This window comes from Octopus bimaculoides, chromosome 1, assembly GCF_046866305.1.
Source record: "Octopus bimaculoides isolate indiv1 chromosome 1, ASM4686630v1, whole genome shotgun sequence".
NCBI lineage: Eukaryota > Metazoa > Mollusca > Cephalopoda > Octopoda > Octopodidae > Octopus > Octopus bimaculoides.
Genome location: NC_142928.1, coordinates 180,645,225 through 180,667,310, shown reverse-complemented (window position 1 = coordinate 180,667,310; position 22,086 = coordinate 180,645,225). Strand labels below are relative to the sequence as shown.

At 35.5% G+C, this 22,086-nt stretch overlaps 1 protein-coding gene across 1 annotated transcript; it reads left to right on the top strand.

Annotated features, from left to right (window-relative positions):
• The first annotated feature begins 9,992 nt into the window (after positions 1 to 9,992).
• On the top strand, positions 9,993 to 20,555 carry LOC106868400 (von Hippel-Lindau disease tumor suppressor). Its single transcript, XM_014913633.3, has 3 exons — positions 9,993 to 10,707; positions 14,213 to 14,574; positions 20,159 to 20,555. Exons 2-3 carry the CDS (start codon positions 14,262 to 14,264, stop codon positions 20,317 to 20,319), a joined length of 474 nt encoding a protein of 157 aa, XP_014769119.1. The 5' UTR covers positions 9,993 to 10,707; positions 14,213 to 14,261; the 3' UTR covers positions 20,320 to 20,555.
• The last annotated feature ends 1,531 nt before the right edge of the window (positions 20,556 to 22,086 follow it).

Sequence of the window (22,086 nt, the reverse complement as noted above, 5' to 3'; positions counted from 1 at the left end):
CCATCGGACTGTGGTTTTGTGTGGTTATGCTTTATCAGTCCTAGTCATCGTAACTGTCGTTTATAAAATTGCCGTTCTTATATGTAAACAACAAAAAATACATTTTCATACATGTACTAAGTTTTTAACAAATTGAAATTAATTAAAATCCTACTAAACAGCGATGGTTGAAATTAAGCTGTGTATATTTATCGTGTATTAGTTTTTTCTGCTTTGAAATCTGCCACTGAAACCAATGAAATTCATAACAGAGTTGATCGGATGCATTTTACAATAATGCGCAACGCCATTACTCAAACTTAGATCAATGTTTTAGTTTAGAAATACGAAGAGGTTTTAGTACTATTGCAGTTCTTATTAGGGGTAGTACGAGTGGAGGACTGTTAAAAATACGGGAGGAAATTATAAGTTGTTCAAAGCAAGGAGTAGTGGAACAAGAAATTTCTATATTTTAGGATATTTGTGTTGGAATAGGAAATATTTCTTGAGCAAAGAGGATAACAAATTTTCTACAGGTGTGCCAACTTCTAAGTTAAAGGGAGGAATAAATTTGCAAACATAAACACCTTCTCTTTCTATGGTTAGGTATTCCTTGTGGGCTTTCCTGTGCTTGTATTTTCCCTTGGAGCCACTGCATGTTAGAGGCAGAATAGAATGTTCCTTAAAGATCTTGTCGAATACGATGCCTTTAATTCTATTGACATTTTCGTTTTCTGTGTATTGAATGTGTTAAAACTTACTTATGTATTTTTTTTCTTATAGAGAGTGCATTTCTGATAAACTTACTCAATATACTTTGTACAAAAACAAATAGAAGCGAGAAATATATATATATATATATATATATATATATATATATATATATATATATATATATATATATAGATAGATAGATAGATAGATAGATAGATAGATCATGTTTTTTATGTATGTATGTATGTATGTATGTATGCATGCATGTATGCATGTATGTAGACGTATATGTGTAAATCATTAGCCACCTTTGCAATCATTTCTTCAGCACGTGCGTATATATATATATATATATATATATATATATATATATATATATATATATATTGCTATTCAACAAAATTGTAAAGTTATGTTTATAGAAACATTGCAAATATATAGGTGCGTGTATGACAAGAATAAGTGTTGAAACATTACTCGTTAATCATTGTTGACTTATGCCAAACACGTCAATAAATATGACAAGTAGGTAGGGCTCACTTGTTTTCCTGCATTCAATCAATTGTTGTTTTTTGTTTTTTTTCCTATTCAAGTACTTCGCAGGTTGATGTAGTCTTTTAATTATTCTTGGCATCTTTAGTGCTATTTTTCGTATGAACAAACCTCTATCTAGTCAATCTACCTGCTAGAAATAGCAGCCAAATCTTCTTCAGTGTTTAACGTTCTCTTTTTTTACAAATTGTTATGTCTCAAGCTACTGATATCTAGCAACTTCGGATGATTTCTGCTCAACTGCTACTCAACAGCTACTCGACTGCTACTCAACACTCCTACCACGGTCAGACTACCTCTATTTATATGTCTTGGTCGAGCCTACTTCTTCGCTTGAGGGCGTCGACACAACACAAATAGATGAATATACTGGAGAAGTAAGCCCTGGGTATAACATGCCAGAAATAAGACAAGATAGTCACAGCTGGAATACTAGTCGAACGATGATGGTTAGACAAAAACTATTCAAAAGAACATACCGTAGAATAGCACATTGGAACGAAATCAGAAATCAACAGCTTTGCTCAGGAAACAAAAATAAGGTAAGATTGTTTCTTTCTTTTTTAAAAATTCTTAAACAGACACAATAAAACAACACGAAAATGTACGAAAATGTACGAAGATGAACAAAAATATCGCATACCATAGCAACAAAAAAACTGACACTTCGTCGGTTACGACGACGAGGGTTCCAGTTGATCCGATCATGAAATTGACATGCAAGTGTCTGGGCACTCCACAGACACGTGTACTCTTAACGTAGTTCTCAATGAGATTTAGCGTGACGCAGAGTGTGACAGGGTTGGCCCTTTTGAAATACAGGTACTACTCATTTTTGCCAGCTGAGTGAACAGGAGCAACGTGAAATGAAGTCTCTTGCTCAATGATACAACGTTCCATTAGGAATTGAAGTCACGACCTGACGATCGTGAGCCGTATACTTTAACCACTAAGCCACGCGCCTTCACATTGCAACAATAATAACTGCAGTATTGATCTGATGGGCCCTATTATCTCCATTTTCAGTGCCACAGCTCTAACAGAATACATTTGACAATTCCAGTGCTTTACACTAGAAAGGAACGACATACTACATTATTGTGGAGGCGCAATGGCCCAGTGGTTAGGGCAGCGGACTCGCGGTCATAGGACCGCAGTTTCGATTCCCAGACTGGGCGTTGTGAGTGTTTATAGAGCGAAAACACCTAAAGCTCCACAAGGCTCCGGCAGGGGATGGTGGCGAACCCTGCTGTATTCTTCCACCACAACTTTCTCTCACTCTTACTTCCTGTTTCTGTTGCGCCCTGTAATTCAAAGGGTCCGCTTTGTCACACTGTGTCACGCTGAATATCCCCCGAGAACTACGTTAAGAGTACACGTGTCTGTGGAGTGCTCAGCCACTTGCACATTAATTTCATGAGCAGGCTGTTCCGTTGATCGGATCAACTGGAACCCTCGACGTCGTAAGCGACGGAATGCTAACAACAACTACATTATTGAAAATACATTATTAAAACTTTAATTTTTTTTAAAAAAGAACTTTATTAACTAGAAAATGTTATCATCACAGGTAACATATACGGGATGAGATTACAGCTAAGCAGAAGAGCCTTCAACTTTAATATCAAATATCAATTAGTTGAGAGAGATTGTTCCATGGAGATGGCCTAACAACGTGCGTAAAAACTCATGCATCCATTATGTAGATACTACAAATGACATTCGATTATTAATAGCACATGAAAGCACAGTAGATATGAAAGCATTTAAAATAAAACCAATAATAACTTAATAGATAACACACCATTCCTAACACTTCACCTACTGATTGTCTTCTTCTGCTCAGTACACATAGCCACCGTGACCGTTGGCAAACATTCTACTGACTTTCTTCTGAACACGCCTACCTATCACCACCACAGTTCAATCATACAGCAATGAACAAGTTATATTCTAATTTAAAAACTTTACATAAACCCAGTAGGATTATTTCTGCCTGAAAACAAAATCGAGGTTCCTCGACTTCAATAGCACCACATTTACCCATGTAGACAAATCACAACGTACATTTAATAGTAATTGCAGACGCATTCAAAGAGTAGATCCCGAAATGCAACAAACATGATACTTTCAATCAGTGGCGGACCGAGTCTAAAAATATTGGTTGCCAGGAGATTAAGGGGGCCCACTCGCAACTACAAGAAGCCCCACCCCTCAACTACAATGCTATCATTCTATTTATTTTATTTATTTATTTATTTATTTTAAGTATTCTTTTCAACGGTCTATAAACACAGCCAGGCTGAAATAATTAATGCATTCTTCTAGGAGTGAATAAAAATTTCTCAAACTTGAGGGATACTAACATGGGCCCCCATATATGGATTCTAATGGCGCAGGAGCCCACTTGCCATTGGGCAAGCTGGCAACCTGGCAACCTGGCCAGTACGCCACTGCTTTCAGTTACACAAGAAAAAATATATCCAAACTTATAGAAAAATTAAAAGCAAACTAGAACAAAATACATCAGTACTACGTGCAACAGAAATAAAACTCCACATTAAACAATCGTAAAAGTAAACAAGAGCACTCAGAGAGCGCAAACCTCCGCCAAGGCTACACCAACGCCTTCTCAACGATTAGCCAGAGATGATTTTTAAAATGAGAATATCTAAAAGAAACTTGACTGCTCTCACGAACGAGAATACTAAAAAGGAACCTGAACGCTCTCAAAAATTAAGTTAAAAAAACAGTCCAGAATCCTTGTCCAGTACCAGACCAGTCCCAAAATTTAATCAGTTCGTACCCGTCACGAGGCCAAACACCCCTGGAAGTTTCATCCGAATCCATTCAGCGGTTCTTAAGATATCTTGTCCACGGACAAACAAACAAACAAACAAAAACGACTGAAAACAATACCTCCGCCTTCGCTAAGGCGGAGGTAATAATAAGCATAATAAATCACGGTAAAACAGAAAATTAGAATTATTTCTATCCATTGCCAACCACAAACCAAACCGTATCAAACACAATAATACGTAATGATTAGCATCACCATCAACAATGACAGTCACACAATGCTCAATATCACAATAACAACTCCAAATAACAAAACCACAATTCCAACAGCAAGCATACACCTTTATTAATCTGTGGTTAAGTTTGCTTTTAATTTCTCTGGAGTGTATAGAATAAATACCAACCATGTAGTGAAACTGATTCGAATAATAGCATATCTTACTTATGAATTTATGCTCTTATAATAAATTATTATCTGCTATTTTTGTGTGCCTGTGTGTATATTATTATCTATTACCACTATTCTTGTCCTGAAAAGTATTATTGTTATTGCAGCCAGGCAACAATTAGATTTCCATTGTACTTTTAATAGTACAATGTCAATAAATTACTACTGAATTGACTTTTGGAATCATATACAGACAAGCTGTTAGATTATTGTTATGATAAAATTGCTTAAGTGGTAAAGATTAATTTGAAATCATTCTTCGTTATTATCCAATTATGTTGTTGTTGTTGGTGGTGTTTTTGTGCTTGTTTCAGCTGCTGCTGCTGTTGTTGTTGTTGTTGTTGTTGTTGCTGTTGTTGAAGTAATCATAGTCAGACCTAATACATGGACGTAGTTGATTGAAATCTTAGAAGAAGCTCATACTTTCAACACGTCAGGTATGCCATGCTTAAAACTGATAGGGAATTCCACTATTATACTTAATGTTACTGTTACCATTTAGCCTCAGGTCAGCCGTTACTGAGTAGATCTGACCTGACCTATGACCTAAAGCATTCCAGCCATGACTATCCTGTATCTTTAGAAAAAAATCAATTGAATCTGAATTCTAATCCGCGGAAACTAATTGTGTCCTACGTTGGTAAAAGTAAAACAAATAATTCAAACAGTGAAATAACAGATGGAATTAGCCGATCTCTGACGATTTTTGTGCCTATCACAAACTACAATATATACAAGAAAACTCTATACAAAGTAATTCGCTGCCTCAAATAACATATCTATACTTCAACAAATAAACGTATTTATTAATTTTTTCGAGAATCACCAATCCAAAGCCATGCGGAGAAAACAGGAATACGAAATCAAAAATAAGAATCTTCTACCTATATTATGGTCTTAACCCTTTCCTTCCAGAAAGACAAAAAGGGGAACCCCAAAACTCAAAATCGCAAGAGCTTGTCAAGATCGAAAGCATGTACCTAAAGCAGTTATGGCCTAAAGGAGTCACAGCAGCCACCATCTACAATTCTCCACAGAGTACAGAAATGATGTAAAAACATCACAGTTCAAAATCCCCATTAAAAGCCGTGAGTAGCGAATCATACAGTCCCCTTTTATCTTCCTATGTACACCCTGAAATATTTTAGAAAAACATATCTTTGGTATTACTAAACCACATTTCGTTGATAGTGGCACAATCTTCCAAGATGATAATGCATTCATTCACACGGCAAATTTGATTCAAAATTGGTACGAAAGGTATAAAAGTAAGGTTGACTACATAGATTACCCACTACGATCCCTTCAATAACCGGATTTCTAGCGCATTTTCGAGTAGCAATTGAGAAACCGCTTCCCTCCACCGTTGTTGCTGAAAAAGCAAAAGCAGGTCTTGTTTGAAAAATGGCTCAAAGTTCCCCTAACAACTTCTCAGAACTTATAAGAGTCCATTTCTCAAGGTATTAATATTGATGCCAAAGGGGAATCAACTTTGTATCAAATAGTAAAATTTTATTTGGCAAAATATTTCCATTATTTTGTCCAACTCCTGTATGTGTGTATACACGTGTATGTTTATACACATGTGTGTACATACACATGTGTGTACATACACGTGTGTGTACATACACGTGTGTGTGTGTGTGCATGCGTGCGTACGTACTAAAGTAAAATACACGTACACTCACTACAGCAGTGTACATTGATCCACACGTACACATATCTGTATACACCTAGCAATTCAGACAACCACAGGCCCCCAAGTCCTATCTTGATTTAAACAAAGGGTCATGCCACTTTGTTAGTGACCGATTTCAATTCTGCAAAAGAGAAAACTTAAACCCCAAATAAAGACTTACATACTAAGTTCGAATATGAAAAGAGAAACTTTGTATAAGTCTTCAACAAAAGTTTACAAACACAACTATTGGTTTCAAATATTGGCACAAGGCCAGTCATTTCGGGGCGGGGGAGGGAGTAATTCGATTACATCTACCCCAGTACTCAACTGGTATTTATTTTATTGACCCAGAAAGGATGAAAGGCAAGGTCGACCTCGGAACAATTTGAACTCAGAACATAAAGACGGAAGTAATGCCGCAAAGCATTTTGTGTGGCGTGCTGACGACTCCGCTTGCTCACCGCTTTGCTACTGACACAACAGAGAAAGTTATTTTAAAGTATGAGTGTTCAATACGAATTTTATGAATGTAAGTACCAGTATTTCAAAATAAACGTAGCTTAAAGCTTCATTTTATTTTCAATTTTTACGGCGCAGACTCATCAGTTGTTTAATAAAATGACGGCTAGAGAAATCTAGAGAAGGTTTTACTGTTCTAACCTTAATGAGATTTTAAAGTAATCTATATTTAATTTATATCTAATTCTCTTTCAAAGTATTTTCAATAACAATTTAGCTTTTCTTAATATACAAGCTGATAATAGTTATATGGATTGAATGTTATGTCGATGCATGCTCAAATAACATTTTTGGCTTATTTCTTTTTTAAACAGTACGGGTATACTAGTTTTTACAATAGTTATTATAGTCCAGTTAGTTATGATTTGCTGGTCGTGTGATTTTTTATTTATACGTTGACCAATTATCTGGTACAAAGTCGATAAACTAGCTTCTAGGATGTATGAAGTTCAGTTAAAGTTTTCTATACATATTTAAACTCGTTGCGAACAAGTTTGTGAATTAGAACCTAAGGTTATCATAAAAGAGAAACTCAAATATACATCGATATATTATTTATTCTAAATATTTGAATTCATAATCAACATAGTCTTGTACTGAAATTTGTGTCATTAATACCGGAGGCTTTTTGACAAGCTAGAAACCAAAATACTTGTTTTCTTTCTTACTCATATACGTATATCATTAATTTTAATTTCCATTTAAATTCATTTAATCCTAATTTACGTTTAAATGTAATTGCATTCAAATAACAGTTAACTCTAATTTACATTCAAAACATAGTAACAATTCATATAATAACAGAAACAACCACAATAAGCCAAACCTATGCACATTAAGCCAAAATTGTTGCTGCAATAAAGTATCTTCAATGCATTGATTTTGAGCTCTATCCTTTAAGAGACATGTATACATATATATATATATATATATATATATATATATATATATATATATATATATATAGATATACAGGGCAGGGAATCGTCAATTAGTAATAAAATTAATAATCAACAATTTTGCCGGGTAGCATGATTATATATATATATATATATATATATATATATATATATATATATATATATATATATATATATATATATATATATATATGTATGTATGTATGTATATATATATATATACTCTTTTACTTGCCTCAGTCATTTCACTGCGGCAATGCTGGAGCACCGCCTTTAGTCGAGCAAATCGACCCCAGGACTTATTCTTTAGAAGCCTAGTACTTATTCTATCGGTCTCTTTTGACGAACCGCTAAGTTACTGGGACGTAAACACACCAGCATCGGTTGTCAAGCGATGTTGGGGAAGCAAACACAGACACACAAACATACACATACATATATATATATATATATATATATATATATATATATATATATACATATATATATATATATATATATATATATATATATATATATATATATATATATATATATATATGTATATATGTATGTATATATATATATATACATACGACAGGCTTCTTTCAGTTTCCGTCTACCAAATCCACTCACAAGGCTTTGGTCGGCCCGAGGCTATAGTAGAAGACACTTGCCCAAGGTGCCACGCAGTGGGACTGAAGCCAGAAGCATGTGGTTGGTAAGCAAGCTACTTACCACACAACCACTCCTGCGCCTGCATGTATATATGTGTGTATATATATATATATATATATATATATATATATATATATATATATATATATATATATATATATATATATGTATATATATAATATATATATATATATATATATATATAATATATATATATATATATATATATATATATATATATATATACATACATATATATATATATATATATATATATACATATATATATATATATATATATATATATATATATATATATATATATATATATATATATATAAACATATATTGTGTGTATATACATATACAGACAGACAAATAGATAGATAGATAGATAGATAGATAGATAGATAGATAGATAGATAGATAACAGGAATAGGGGTTCAGAGAATCGAACAGAACTCATGTTAAGCTCTCCACCAGTTATCCGTAGTTGAGGTTAGGGTACCAAATTAACGTCACCGACCTTACGAGAATCCGAAAATCACAATAGCGGAGAGTATATAACAATTAACCAAAACTCAGAGAAGTTAGAGATTAGACATTTATTTCATATGTCGACACCTGTTTCGTAATATATATCCAGTTACATCACCGCCGCAACGTATATGCAAATATGATGTATCTACGGTTCCTATAAGAGTGCACGACATATAATAATTATGTAACAGTTCCATACTTTCCATTAAACTCCAGAAGAAACAACGCCAGGGAAGAATTTCGTGTTATTACACAGATAAATCCATGTTACAAGTTTTGTTGGCTATAATGGTCTTGGGATACGGATAAAAAGAACAAGACAAGTATTTCTTAGTAAATAAAACGAAAACAAAATGAAAAGAAAAAAGAAAAAAAATGAAAGGTTAGTTTTAGCTCGGGTAAGATTCGAATTTGAAATTTATCGCGACAAAACCAATCACTTCGAACTTCACTGTTTTGGGCATTTCTACTAATTTTGCAGTAATTTTCGTTTTCAATGATGGGAAATGAAAAATATATTGTCCCACGTTTCTTATGGACGACAGTGACTTAAATAAATAGTTGCTGATGGCAATTAAAACTCAATTGAAAATATTGATACACAGACATATAATATTCTAAGCGCATGCATGGCTGTGTAGTTAAGAAACTTGCTTCTTCACCACACTTCATTAGTTCAGTCTCACTACACAGCACCTTGAAGAAGGGGTCTTCTACTATAGCCATGAGCTGATTGAATTTGGTAGCCGGAAACGGAAATAAGCCTATTGTGTGTGTGTGTGTGTGTGTGTGTGTGTGTGTGTGTGTGTGTGTGTGTGTCGTTGCGCTGGTGTTTATTCCCCGCCACTGCTTGATAACGGGTGTTTGTCTACGTCCCCTAACTTAAACCGTTTGGCAAAATACACTGGTAGCATAAGTACACAGGTTTTATTTTTAAAAAAAAATAAGTAATGGCTTTGATTTGTTCGACTAAACTCTTCAAGGTGGTGCCCCAGCATGTCAGCAGACCAATGACTGAAACGAGTAAATGATCAAAATTAAGCTGTTATTTGTAAGGTTTTTTTTTTTTTTTCCTTTTTGAAAATAAAATTAAGCAATTCGGAATCATAACGGTAACTCTTATAATATTTTATAGAGTAGCTTCCCTTGGTATATTTAATTCGTTATTTAGTGCAAGTTATTCATTGAGTATATAGTCAGGACAGGTTTCAGATCTTAAATTTGATCAGGAGAATGGATACGGTGGAATTTGAAACATGCCGAGTTCAATACATTAGGATATTTAATTGCGTTTGATATCTATAAATCCGCTAAAACGTCTTAAAACATATGATACTGTGCCAGGCATACTGTATAATTTTTATAGGAGGGATATGAAATGAAGAAAAGTAAAGAATACGATATTACGATATTATTTAACATATACAACTTAATACACTTCTAAAGCAGTGTATGCTTAACATTTCATCAATCCGCTTAAAAAGTAAAGAAGAAAACCATTTTGAATACACCGTATGCACAATTAGGATCTAATCCTTTTGATGGGCTCGGTTTACTCAATACCTAGGATAAATATATTGCAATTTATTACACAGCATTCCCGGATTTCTGGAGATTCCAGATTTCTGAAAGCCGGATAAGCACTTGGTACTATAATTCGAAACTGACACAACTAACGGAAACGGAAACTAAATTTGCGCATGCGCTTTTAATAATCACGCGCCATGTTCCTTTCTCAATCAAAATATTATCGCCAATACACAAGTTGGGATAACATTATATACATGTAGCTACGGATGGTGTCTCTGTTTGATTTTCTTGTCAGTGTTCGTAATGATGTCGTTGGGAAATAAATCTGACATAGCTGTTCAGATTTTCTCATATTCCTAACGTTTGAGGTATATAGTATGGTAACATGTTTTCATTCAAAGTTTTGTTTATTTTTCCCTGTAAATGTAAACAGCTGCATGTTGACAAGTTATCTTGTATTGTCGATTTTTAAATTACTATCATAACAACATTGGCTTACTATTACATTATATATACACACATGCAGGCGTTGGTATTCCAATTGCCTGTCTCTACCACGCCCCTCTGACAATATACGTAAAAATATTACAGTAGTATGACCATGCATTGAGAGTGTCGGATAGAATGTCTTGTAGCATTTGGTCCGGTTCTCTTAGGTTTGAATTAAAATCCTACCGAGGTCGGCTTTCATCTAATGTCTATGAATAAAGGACCAGTCACTACGATCGATCCATCTCTTTCTCTCCCAGAATCGACGGTAAATTTGGTAAAGATTTTACCCGAATCGACTCCGTTGGGGTGTGAGAAAGTTCGTGGGTGGCGACTAACAGTGCATCACTCTTCCCAGAAATAGAGAAAAAGTTTAGTGTGAAATTCCTTACTTATCATAGGAAGACTGATGTGTGTACTACTGGAATCTTCCGAATACATCTGGATGTGCGACACAACATGGAACGGAAATTAAGAACCAACTTTCACCAGCCTCACTGAATACAGGAAAGCTGTTTTGGGTTGATTTAATATTTTCAGACAACTTACAATGTGACATACACCGGCACAAAAATATCTGCCTCTTATAATACAGTATTATGTTGTTTATTTTCGAATATATGTACATAACGATAGAACCTCTCTAATCAGCGCTCTATGCATATTTTTATATACTTGTAGTACTATTAAAAGAAATTAAATAATTTCAACATTAGATGCGTATTTTAAATGGCCATCACGACACTTCTGCAATGTTCTCTAATTGTTAGAACTGTCGGAAAATGTCTTGTGGTATTTCTTGTGGCTCTTTACATTCAGAGTTCAAATCACGACGAGGTCAATTTGCTTTTCAGTGCACTGGGATTGATAAAATAAAGTACCAGTCTAGCACTGAGGTTGATGGCATCGATAGACACTACTCAAAACATCTGCCTCTATGCCTAAGCTAATGGAATCGTTAGCACGTCGAACAAAATGCTTACTGGCATGGTATTTCTTGTGGCTGTTCCAAGTCCAAATTCCACTGAGGTTAACTTCGCAGCCCTTTAATCCTAAAACCCTTATTTTTTTAGAACCTCTAACATTGGTGGTAGGGAGAGTGTTAATTATTCTGTAACTAGTTGGATGTTTCGTAACTGAGTGAATTCCACTTGAGGCACTCAAGAATCAGATAATGGTGTTAAAGTGCTAGACAGATTATATCCACCCCTGAAGAACTCAGAATACTAAGAGTCAATAAAAGACATTTCACTCACCTCTGTAAACCATTCTGCTAATCCATTGCTCTGGACTTTTATTTCAACAAACTCCAAAAAAAACTTGAAGGCAAATTCCTTAACTTATCTGTGACCACCCTTTGGTCTGTGATATAAACTTCTTGTTTTAAAAGGATAAAAATCCTTCCTGAGTCCTATAGACTCATAGGGCCAGATTCTGTAGCATATTTATTCCCCACTGGATGGGACGCCAGTCTGTCATATGATTACTCATTTTTACCAGCTGAGTGAACTGGAGCAATGTGAAATGAAGTGCTTTGCTCAAGAACACAACATGTATGTTACTTTTGTACAAAACAGACACAGTAACCTGGAGTAGTCTCCTACCTGGCCAACTCCTGTCAACCATCCTACCCATGCCTGCATGGAAGATAGATGTTAAATGATGAGATGTGGGCACTGGGAGTAGAAGATTTGTAAGGTTGTAGGTAAATGAAGCAAATATATTCTGCAGGATCTGTATGTTAGAATGCTTGAACAGCAGAGTATGGATAAACTGAGAGATAAAACCATGTATGAGAGGAATTAAATGCAGTATATGAGAATGAAAAAAATTGCAATGTTAGGAACATGTGAGATGTGCATGAAAGATAAGAGATGGGTAAAGAACTGCCAGGATATTCAAGTGGAGAAAGATGATGACATGGGTACAAGTGGTAAAGGTTGATCTTAAAATGTTGAACTTTGCAAAGGATTTAGCAAAGAACTGTTTGGAAAACAATCATCCCTGGTGGTGGTGCCACTTCAAAAGCACTGGTGATGGTGCCACATAAAAAGCACCCAATACACTCTGAGGAATGGTTGGCATTAGGAAGGGCATCCAGCCATAGAAACCAAGCCAAAACAGACTATGGGACTGACCAGATGTAGCCCTTGGCCTTTCCAGTTCCTGTCAAGCCATCCAACCCATGCCAGCATAGAAAACAGTGGGGGGACAAACACATATATATTTATATAGGATAGGAATTCTTTGACTGTTCTTTCTAGTATGTTAGGCAACCTGTTCAAGGCTTGCCTTTTTGTGTATAAATGTACACTAATTTGTGTGTATATATATGTGTATATATATATATATATATATATATATATATATATATATTTAAAAATTTAAGGAATGGAGAAAACGCATGTTATAATTGCATACTATGCAATTATAACATGCGTTTTCTCCATTCATTAAATTTTTAAATATACTCAAATACCCAAAATTTCGAGGAGTTACTGCCTTAAAAACAGGAACTACACCACAGTTATTTTGTGTTCTTTGCTACATTGGTTTCTATTAACCCATTTATTCTATCCGAAGAATTTTTATTCATTAAGATAGAAGAAATACATATAATTAAATATATATATATATATATATATGTGTATATGTATATATATATATATATATATATATATATATATATATATATATATACAACGGGCTTCTTTGTTTCCATCTACCAGATCCACTCACAAGGCTTTGGTCAGCCTGAGGCTTTAGCAGAAGACACTTCCCCAAGATGCCACTCAGTGGAACTGAACCTGGGACCATGTGGTTGGGAACCAGCCACACCTACGCCTATATATATATATACATACACATATATTATTAGTTAAAGGCATTGGAGTGTAAACATACTGGAGCACCTTCAATGGTTTAATTGATCATATTGACCCTAGTACTTATTCAATCAAACCGGAACACAGCTTTGGTTTTTAAACCTGTGTAATCATGAATGTGTGTGTGAAGACCTTGTGGTTGGGTGTGTAACTTACTATCGTAATAACGAGAGTTCACATATGTACATATATGGGACTGGCTTCCTTTAGTCAACCAGAACTACTTACACGGCTATAATAGGAGACACTTCCCCAAAGTGGGATTGAACCCAAAGTCATGTAGTTGATAAGCTAACCTTTCACCCAATTTCAAGGGAGAGAATTTGTATTATTCTTTTGTACTCTAGTATTAGAGTTGAAGATTTTTACTGGTATTCATTTTTTAAAATTTGTATTTATGTTTTTTGTTTGTTTTTGTTTTGTTCCTAATTGACTTTAACTTTCGCCATCGATGATTATTTAGTGTTTAGACCTTGACAACTATTTGTTTTATTTTCAGTTTCCTGAATTACGTCCCTTCGAAACAGTAGATAACAGAAACTGTAATTATGTCAGAAGTTGAAGCTCCTCGAGTCAAGTCACAGCCATCCTGTCAAAAGTCTTATATAAGATTTATGAACTGTACTGAAAGAGAAGTTGATATAGTTTGGTTGAACTATGAGGGTGTCAGTGTCCATTATAAAACTTTGTCATCCCAGCATTGGGTTGATGTGAACACCTTTGTCGGACATCCATGGATTTTTCGGGATACAAATACCGGTGACAAATTAGTAGTCCAGTTGAAGGAGGTATATGAACCAGTGGCTCACTGCTACCAACGGGATGGCACTTCTCGCAGAGTTGTTAATATTGTAATACCAGGTATATGTTCTCTTTTATCTTGCATCTTGTTTCAGTCATTAGACTGCAGCCATGCAAGGGCATCGCCTTGAAAAATTTTTAGTCGAAAGAATCAACCCTTCTATGTTTTTTTTTAAAGCCAGGTACTTATTCTGTCACCAACACCAGCTGAGCTGTCAAGCAGGGACATGGGACAAACAAAGACACATGCACAAATATCATCATTTTTTTCTCCAAAGAGTTCTGCCTGAAATGCTAACCTTGTCTTCTTCCTTGAGTAGATAGTTAGACTTTTTCTACTTACTATTTCCCAAGAAAGACCACCATGAGTTTCTTTGTAAGCTACTTATTTATTACCACTACTACCACTGCTGCTACTTGTAGTAACAGAAATGCCACCTGAAGGACAGTTTTCTGACAATCATTATACACACACACATAAGGCCCATGCCTTAGTGGTTACAGCATCAGGTTTACAATCATTTGGCTGTGAGCTCAGTTCCCAGACTGGGCTGTGTGTTCTGTTCTTGAGCAGAACACTTTATTTCATGTAGCTCAGTTCACTGAGCTGTAAAAAATGAGTTGTGATGTCACTGATTGCCAAGCTGTACTGGCCTTTGCCTCTCCCTCGGACAACATTGGTGGCATGGGCATATGTGTGTACTACACTCTCGGAGTGGTTGGCGTTAGGAAGGGCATCCAGCTGTAGAAACTCTACCAGATCAGATTGGAGCCTGGTGCAGCCACCTGGTTCACCAGTTCTCAGTCAAATCGTCTAGCCCATGCTAGCATAGAAAGTGGACGTTAAAAGATGATGATGATGACACATATATATATATATATATATATATAAATATATACATATCAGCTGTATGTATCTCTAACACATTTTTCCAGTGTATCCTTTCTTAATTATTTAACATGGCAAGATGTGATTTTGAGGGAAATATTCTTTCTCTATCTAGCAGGTGGAACACTTGGGCTAAAGTCTTACCTTGTTGGCATGAAGTAAAAGCTGTTGCTGTTCTGAGTCCAAATTCCGCCAAGATCAACTTCACCTCTCATCCTTTCGGTGTTGATAAACATTGGAGTGAAAACATCCAGTGAAACATTGGAGTCGATGTAATCAACTAATCTCCTCCCCCAACACTTCGGGATTTGTGCCTTTAGTAGAAAGGATTATTATTATTAGTACATTTGCCAAAGTTCCTTTGTCTCTGCTAATGACAAAATGGAATAGGCAGGACAAGAGGGTCAGAAAATCGCTGAAGAAATCACATTGTGTGACAAATAATAATGCTAAAATGAAGATCAAATATATAGTGCATGTGTTTAATTAGTAAAAGCTGAATGTCCCCAAGTATAACAATATTTGAATATTTGTTTCAATACAGGATTTCACATCAAGAATCTTGCAAAACAAATACGTAAACGTAATAATTAATATTGTTTTTCACAAGTTTCCAACGTACCATTAAGCACACCTCCATGTTCGTGAGATGTGTGGTGCCACATTGTTTTATTAGAGGGGAGTCTATATGGGATTGTATTGGTTTAAATATTGTGTATACAGCAGCATTCAAAGGGTCAGAGAAGCTACTTTGAAATATTTAGCATTGACCTTTTCAAAACTGAATTCAAATCTTGCTGAGGTCAACTTCGCTTTTCATTAGTCTAGCTTAGTGGGATATATAAAATAATTATCATTTAATCTAATCAAGTTATTTTCATTTTCCCCCTCCTCACCACCTGCCAAAAGTATTGTGAGCTTACATTTTTTTTTTTAGAAATCACTGTTATTAGTATTAACACTGAGGTAGTGAATGTTAGAAATTAGTAGGATGTCGCAGCTAAATAACTTGCAGTATTTAGTTATGTCCCTTTACATTGTCATTTCAAATTCTTTTGCAGATAAGCTTTGCTTTTCATCCTTCAGAAGTTTATAATATAAATGTCTATTATGTACATGTGTCAGTAGAAATGACTGATTACTTCCACGAAGTTTGTGGCCTTGTGTTATTGTTAGAAATTATTATTATTACTGTGGAGGCGCAATGGCCCAGTGGTTAGAGCAGCGGGCTCGCAGTCGTAGGATTGCGGTTTCGATTCCCAGACCGGGCATTGTGAGTGTTTATTGAGCGAAAACACCTAAAGCTCTATGAGGCTCCGGCAGGGGATGGTGGCGAACCCTGCTGTACTCTTTCACCACAACTTTCTCTCAGTCTTACTTCCTGTTTCTGTTGTGCCCGTAATTCAAAGGGTCAGCCTTGTCACACTCTGTGTCACGCTGAATCTCCCCGAGAACCACGTTAAGGGTACACGTGTCTGTGGAGTACTCAGCCACTTGCACGTTCCACAGGCTGTTCCATTGATCGGATCAAATGGAACCCTCATCGTCGTAACCGACGGAGTACCAACCAGTATTATTACTACTACTACTACTACTACTACTACTACTACTACAGGGAGGCAGTGAGATAGCAGAATTGTTAGCATGCTGGACAAAATGCTTAGAGTATTTCATCTGTCTTTATGTTCTGAGTTCAAATTCCGCCGAGGTCGACTTTGCTTTTCATCCTTTCAGAGTCGATAAAACAAGTACCAGTTGAGTATTGGAGTCAATGTAATTGACAAGACCCCCCCTCCCCTAAGTTTCAGGCCTTATTATTATTACCTCTGTCTTAGCGAAGGTAGCGGTATTGTTTTCAGTTGTGTTTGTTTGTTTGTCCGTGGACAAGATATCTCAAGAACCGCTGGATGGATTCAGAGGAAACTTTCAGTGATATTTGGCCTCATGACTGGCATGAACTGATTAGATTTTAGGATTGATCCGGCACTGGACAAAGATTCTAGATTATTTTTCTGAGTTTTTTTCACTTAATTTTTGGGAGCGGTCTGGTTCATTTTTAGTATTTTCGTTTGTAAGAGCAGTTGAGTCTATTTCAAATATTCTCATTTTAAAAACCATCTCCGGCTAATCGTTGAGAAGACATTGGTGTTGCCTTGGTAGAGGTTTGCACTCTCTGCGTGCTCTTATTATTATTATTATTGTTCAGTAGTTTTATTTTTATAACGTGCTTTCACTTCACTACCGAGCGCAGCTCTGTGCGCCTTGGGTATGTGCTGTGGTTTGCTGTGGTGCTCGTATGTTTACTGTATTGAAAGTGTTTTGTGTAGAATATGTGCAGTACCCAGTAGTGCAATTTTCTGTATGTTATATATATTTGTAAGTCCTGGTGTTTTTGTTATGTATCTGCGTGAAAAAGTGCCACACCCTAACAGTTGAGGGAACCCGTGGAAGAGGTAGGCCCAGGAAGACCTGGGCTGAGGTGGTGAGGCAAGACCTTCGTACATTGGGCCTCACCGAGGCGATGACTACTGACCGAGACCTTTGGAAATGTGCTGTGCGTGAGAAGACCCGGCAAGCCAAGTAAGATCGTTGCCAGTGCCCCTGGACTGGTTCTTGTGCGGGTGGCACATGAGATGCACCATTTTGAGTGTGGCCGTTGCCAGTACCGCCTGACTGGCTCCCGTAGGATTTTCGAGCGAGATCGTTGCCAGTGCCCCTGGACTGGCTTGTGCGGGTGGCACATAAAAGACACCATTTCGAGCGTGGCCGTTTTCGTGTGGGTGACACGTAAAAGCACCCACTACACTCTCTGAGTGGTTGGCGTTAGGAAGGGCATCCAGCTGTAGAAACTCTGCCAAATTAGACTGGAGCCTGGTGTTGCCATCCGGTTTCACCAGTCCTCAGTCAAATCGTCCAACCCATACTAGTATGGAAAGCGGACGTTAAACGATGATGATGATGATGATGATGATTTGTCTGAATATTTTTTTATTACACCTAAGGCACCTACTATGATAGGAATTGTTTCTGTTTTTAGATTCCACATTCGAGTTATTATTATTATTATTATTATTATTTGTATCTTTTAACACAGATTAAGATCTAAGCTAAATGCATACTATCTGGGTACATGGAATCACATAACCCAGGACTGAGAGTAAGTTTTGCAAAATATTGGCAATTCTAAGAAGTGCTGATTTATGTGTAACTGCAATGTTAGGCATTATATTTTGTTTGTTGATGTACATTGTTAAATTGTAAAGGAAAGGGGCCAGAAGTGCCAATTACAGTTGGTGCATTGTTTGTCTGTTCTTCAATTTCAAAGTGAAACTCTGAATAATTGTCAGCTTCTTTCAGGAGGATTTTGTGCTCTTTGCTGGCTGTATTATGATCACAAGAAATGGTTACATCTTCTGTATAATATTTCCATGTTTCTTTCTCAGCCACAGCCAATATCCAGTCAATGGGACCCTGTCACTCTAACCTATTTGGATATTAAAATTCCACAAAATTTTTGTTGATACATTTTCTGTCATTTCTTTTCTATTTCAAAATCACTTTTTTGTTGACAAGTATGAGGACATTGTCATTATTATTATTATTAGCTTCTTTGGATCACTGCCGAATAGGTCTGTGGGTTTGCTTTTCTCACATTCCTGGAAGTAAATTTTTTTCACAGAATAAAGATAAGCTTTTTTTTGTGTCAATATATAAAGAATAAAGGTGCAGGTGATAGCTATCAACTATCTAAACTCATCATCATCATCATCATCGTTTAACGTCTGCTTTCCATGCTAGCATGGGTTGGACGATTTGACTGAGGGCTGGTGGAACCGGATGGCAACACAAGGCTCCAATCTGATTTGGCAGAGTTTCTACAGCTGGATGCCCTTCCTAACGCCAACCACTCAGAGAGTGTAGTAGGTGTTTTTACGTGTCACCCGCACAAAGGCCAGTCAGGCGGTACTGAAAAATAATACACTGAGTAAATCCAAGTATTGTTAACAAGTTAATGTGCTGGGCAATCAATCAAAATTTATTTATCCAGTCACATCATTTGTATCAATTAATGTTGTTGAAATATAAAAATGTTTTTCTTTCTTTTTCTTTTTACCTTCTGAAGTCATGCTGACTCATAACAGCTGGTTTCACGGTTTCCTGGCATATAAATTCGCCCAGCTGGATGGGACGCCAGTCCATTGCAGAATTACTCATTTTTGCTAGCTCAATGGACTGGAGCAATGGGAAATGGAATTTTTGCTTGAGAACACACGTCGCGTGATCCAGGAATCGAAACCACAATCTTACAATCTTGAGTCCAACACCCTAACCACTAAGCCACATGTCTGCACACTTAAAGGGAGTGCCTGCAAACCACTAAAACAGGCTTCTTTCAGTTTCCATCTACCACATCCATTCCCAAGGCTTTGGTCGGCTTGAGGCTATAGTAGAAGACACTTGCCCAAGGTGCCATGCAGTGGGACTGAACCTGGAACCATGTGGTTGGCAAACAAGCTTCTTAGCACGCAGCCATGCCTGTGCCTATTATGCATGATTAATTCAAAACAATGAGAATAAATAACCATTTACATATGACAGACTAATCTGGAGACTAAAAGATTGATCATGAGATAATCCTGTTATGGAAAGCCTTATTCTTTGGTACATGTTGTAATCACAATCATTGTTGCCTGTATTAGCACCCGTGGTGTTCAAATATATTTGATTAATATTTTTTTTCTCTCTCCCTTTCAGTTTACAATCTCAAAGAATGTTGCCTGCAAAAATTAAGAGCCATCATTCCGTGTAATCAAATTGATGATTTGGAACTACCAAAAAGCTTAATATGGGAAATGAAAAAATATTTTTACAAGAGCTCATATCTTGGCAAACCTGTTTCCATATCTAAGAGTTGAGGTATACAAGTACATCAGTATGGTTGGTTTGTGATGAAACCTTGCTAATTGTGTATATACACATTTCTAGACATGGATCAATAAGTTCATTTTGTCTGTCGTGTGTGTGTGTATGTTTGTGTGCATGCGCGTGCATGTGTTTATATGTATATATGTACACCTCCTCAACTTACAACCTATGCAAATTATGACCATCTGCACTTACGACCACAAAAAAAAATAAGGGAATAAAAAAATCAACTTTTGGACTTGGGCAGCTGCGCATACTATAACTATGACAGCATCTGGCAACACTGGACTCCCTCAGACCCTGGCATCCATTGCCTGCGGCTGTCTCACACTCAGTCGCTTTCAAGCACCATTTACATATGAATGAAAATAGTGTTGAAAAATATAAATCCGACATACATTCAGATCAGTTTATGACCTGTCACTTGGAACAGAACTCTGTCATAAGCTGAGGAGAAGGTGTATATGAAATATGTATGTATGTATGGTTGGCAGTCTGAACAAAAATCAAACACTCAGTATTATGTAGAGTATAAAATATATGAGGAAACAAACAGAGGTTAACTGTTCATTGACTGACTATGAGTTTCACAGCAAATTTATATCCATAGAGCAGAAGCTCTACCTACTAACACAAACTAATATCTTGTTCTTGTTGGTAAAAACATAATGGTACTGATGAACAGAAGTATTATGATTATAAATAACAATATTTCTTCCAGTGAAGTTAAGAGTCTGTTGATGAACAGACAGTTTTGTATGTATATCTATTATGTGTGTAAGCGGAGAGAGAAAGAAATTATTATATAGACATATGCATACAAACATATGTTTATATATTTATATATGTGTGTGTATATATAGATATATATATATATATATATATATTATATGTATGTGTAGTGTGTATATATATATATATATATATATATTAGATTCATATATATATATATATATAGATTCATATATATATATATATATATATATATATATATATATATATATTATATATATATATATATATATATATATATATTGATTCAGATGAATATGGTACTTAAGTTGAGGCACCAGAATTTAGTACGGTATTGCTCTGCATTTAAATTGATGTAATGATTGCATTGTTCAATTAAATGGAGTTGCATGAAACAATCATACTGCATTACCTCTGGATATCCTTGTTGCTTATTTTGATTTTATATATATATATATATATATATATATATATATATATGCATACACACTTACATGTATAAATACATACCAGAACAATTATACTCAAAAATATATATTTATATTTCTTGTGCTCTTTATACATATATATATATATATATATATATATATATATATATATATATATATATATATATATATATATATATACATATATATATATATATGTATGTGTATGTGTGTAATACACACTGAACATCTTATATATTGAAATAAACAATTTATCTATATGTTTTATGGAACACAAATTTAATCAGTGGTGTAGTCTTGTATTTTTATGACATAATTTTGAAAATTTTTTCAGCTCTTGATTACACTGTAAGACAAAAGGCTATGTTACACTGATAGTCTGGCAAAAACATTATACATATATATATACATGCATACATATAGCAATATCTCCTGTATTTTAAGAGTCTGCCACAATTCAGTATAATGATAATGATGATAACAACAACAACAATAATTGAAATTTCCTGTTGATAATTTATGTAATCAGGTATTTAAAACTTATATTTGCAAGAT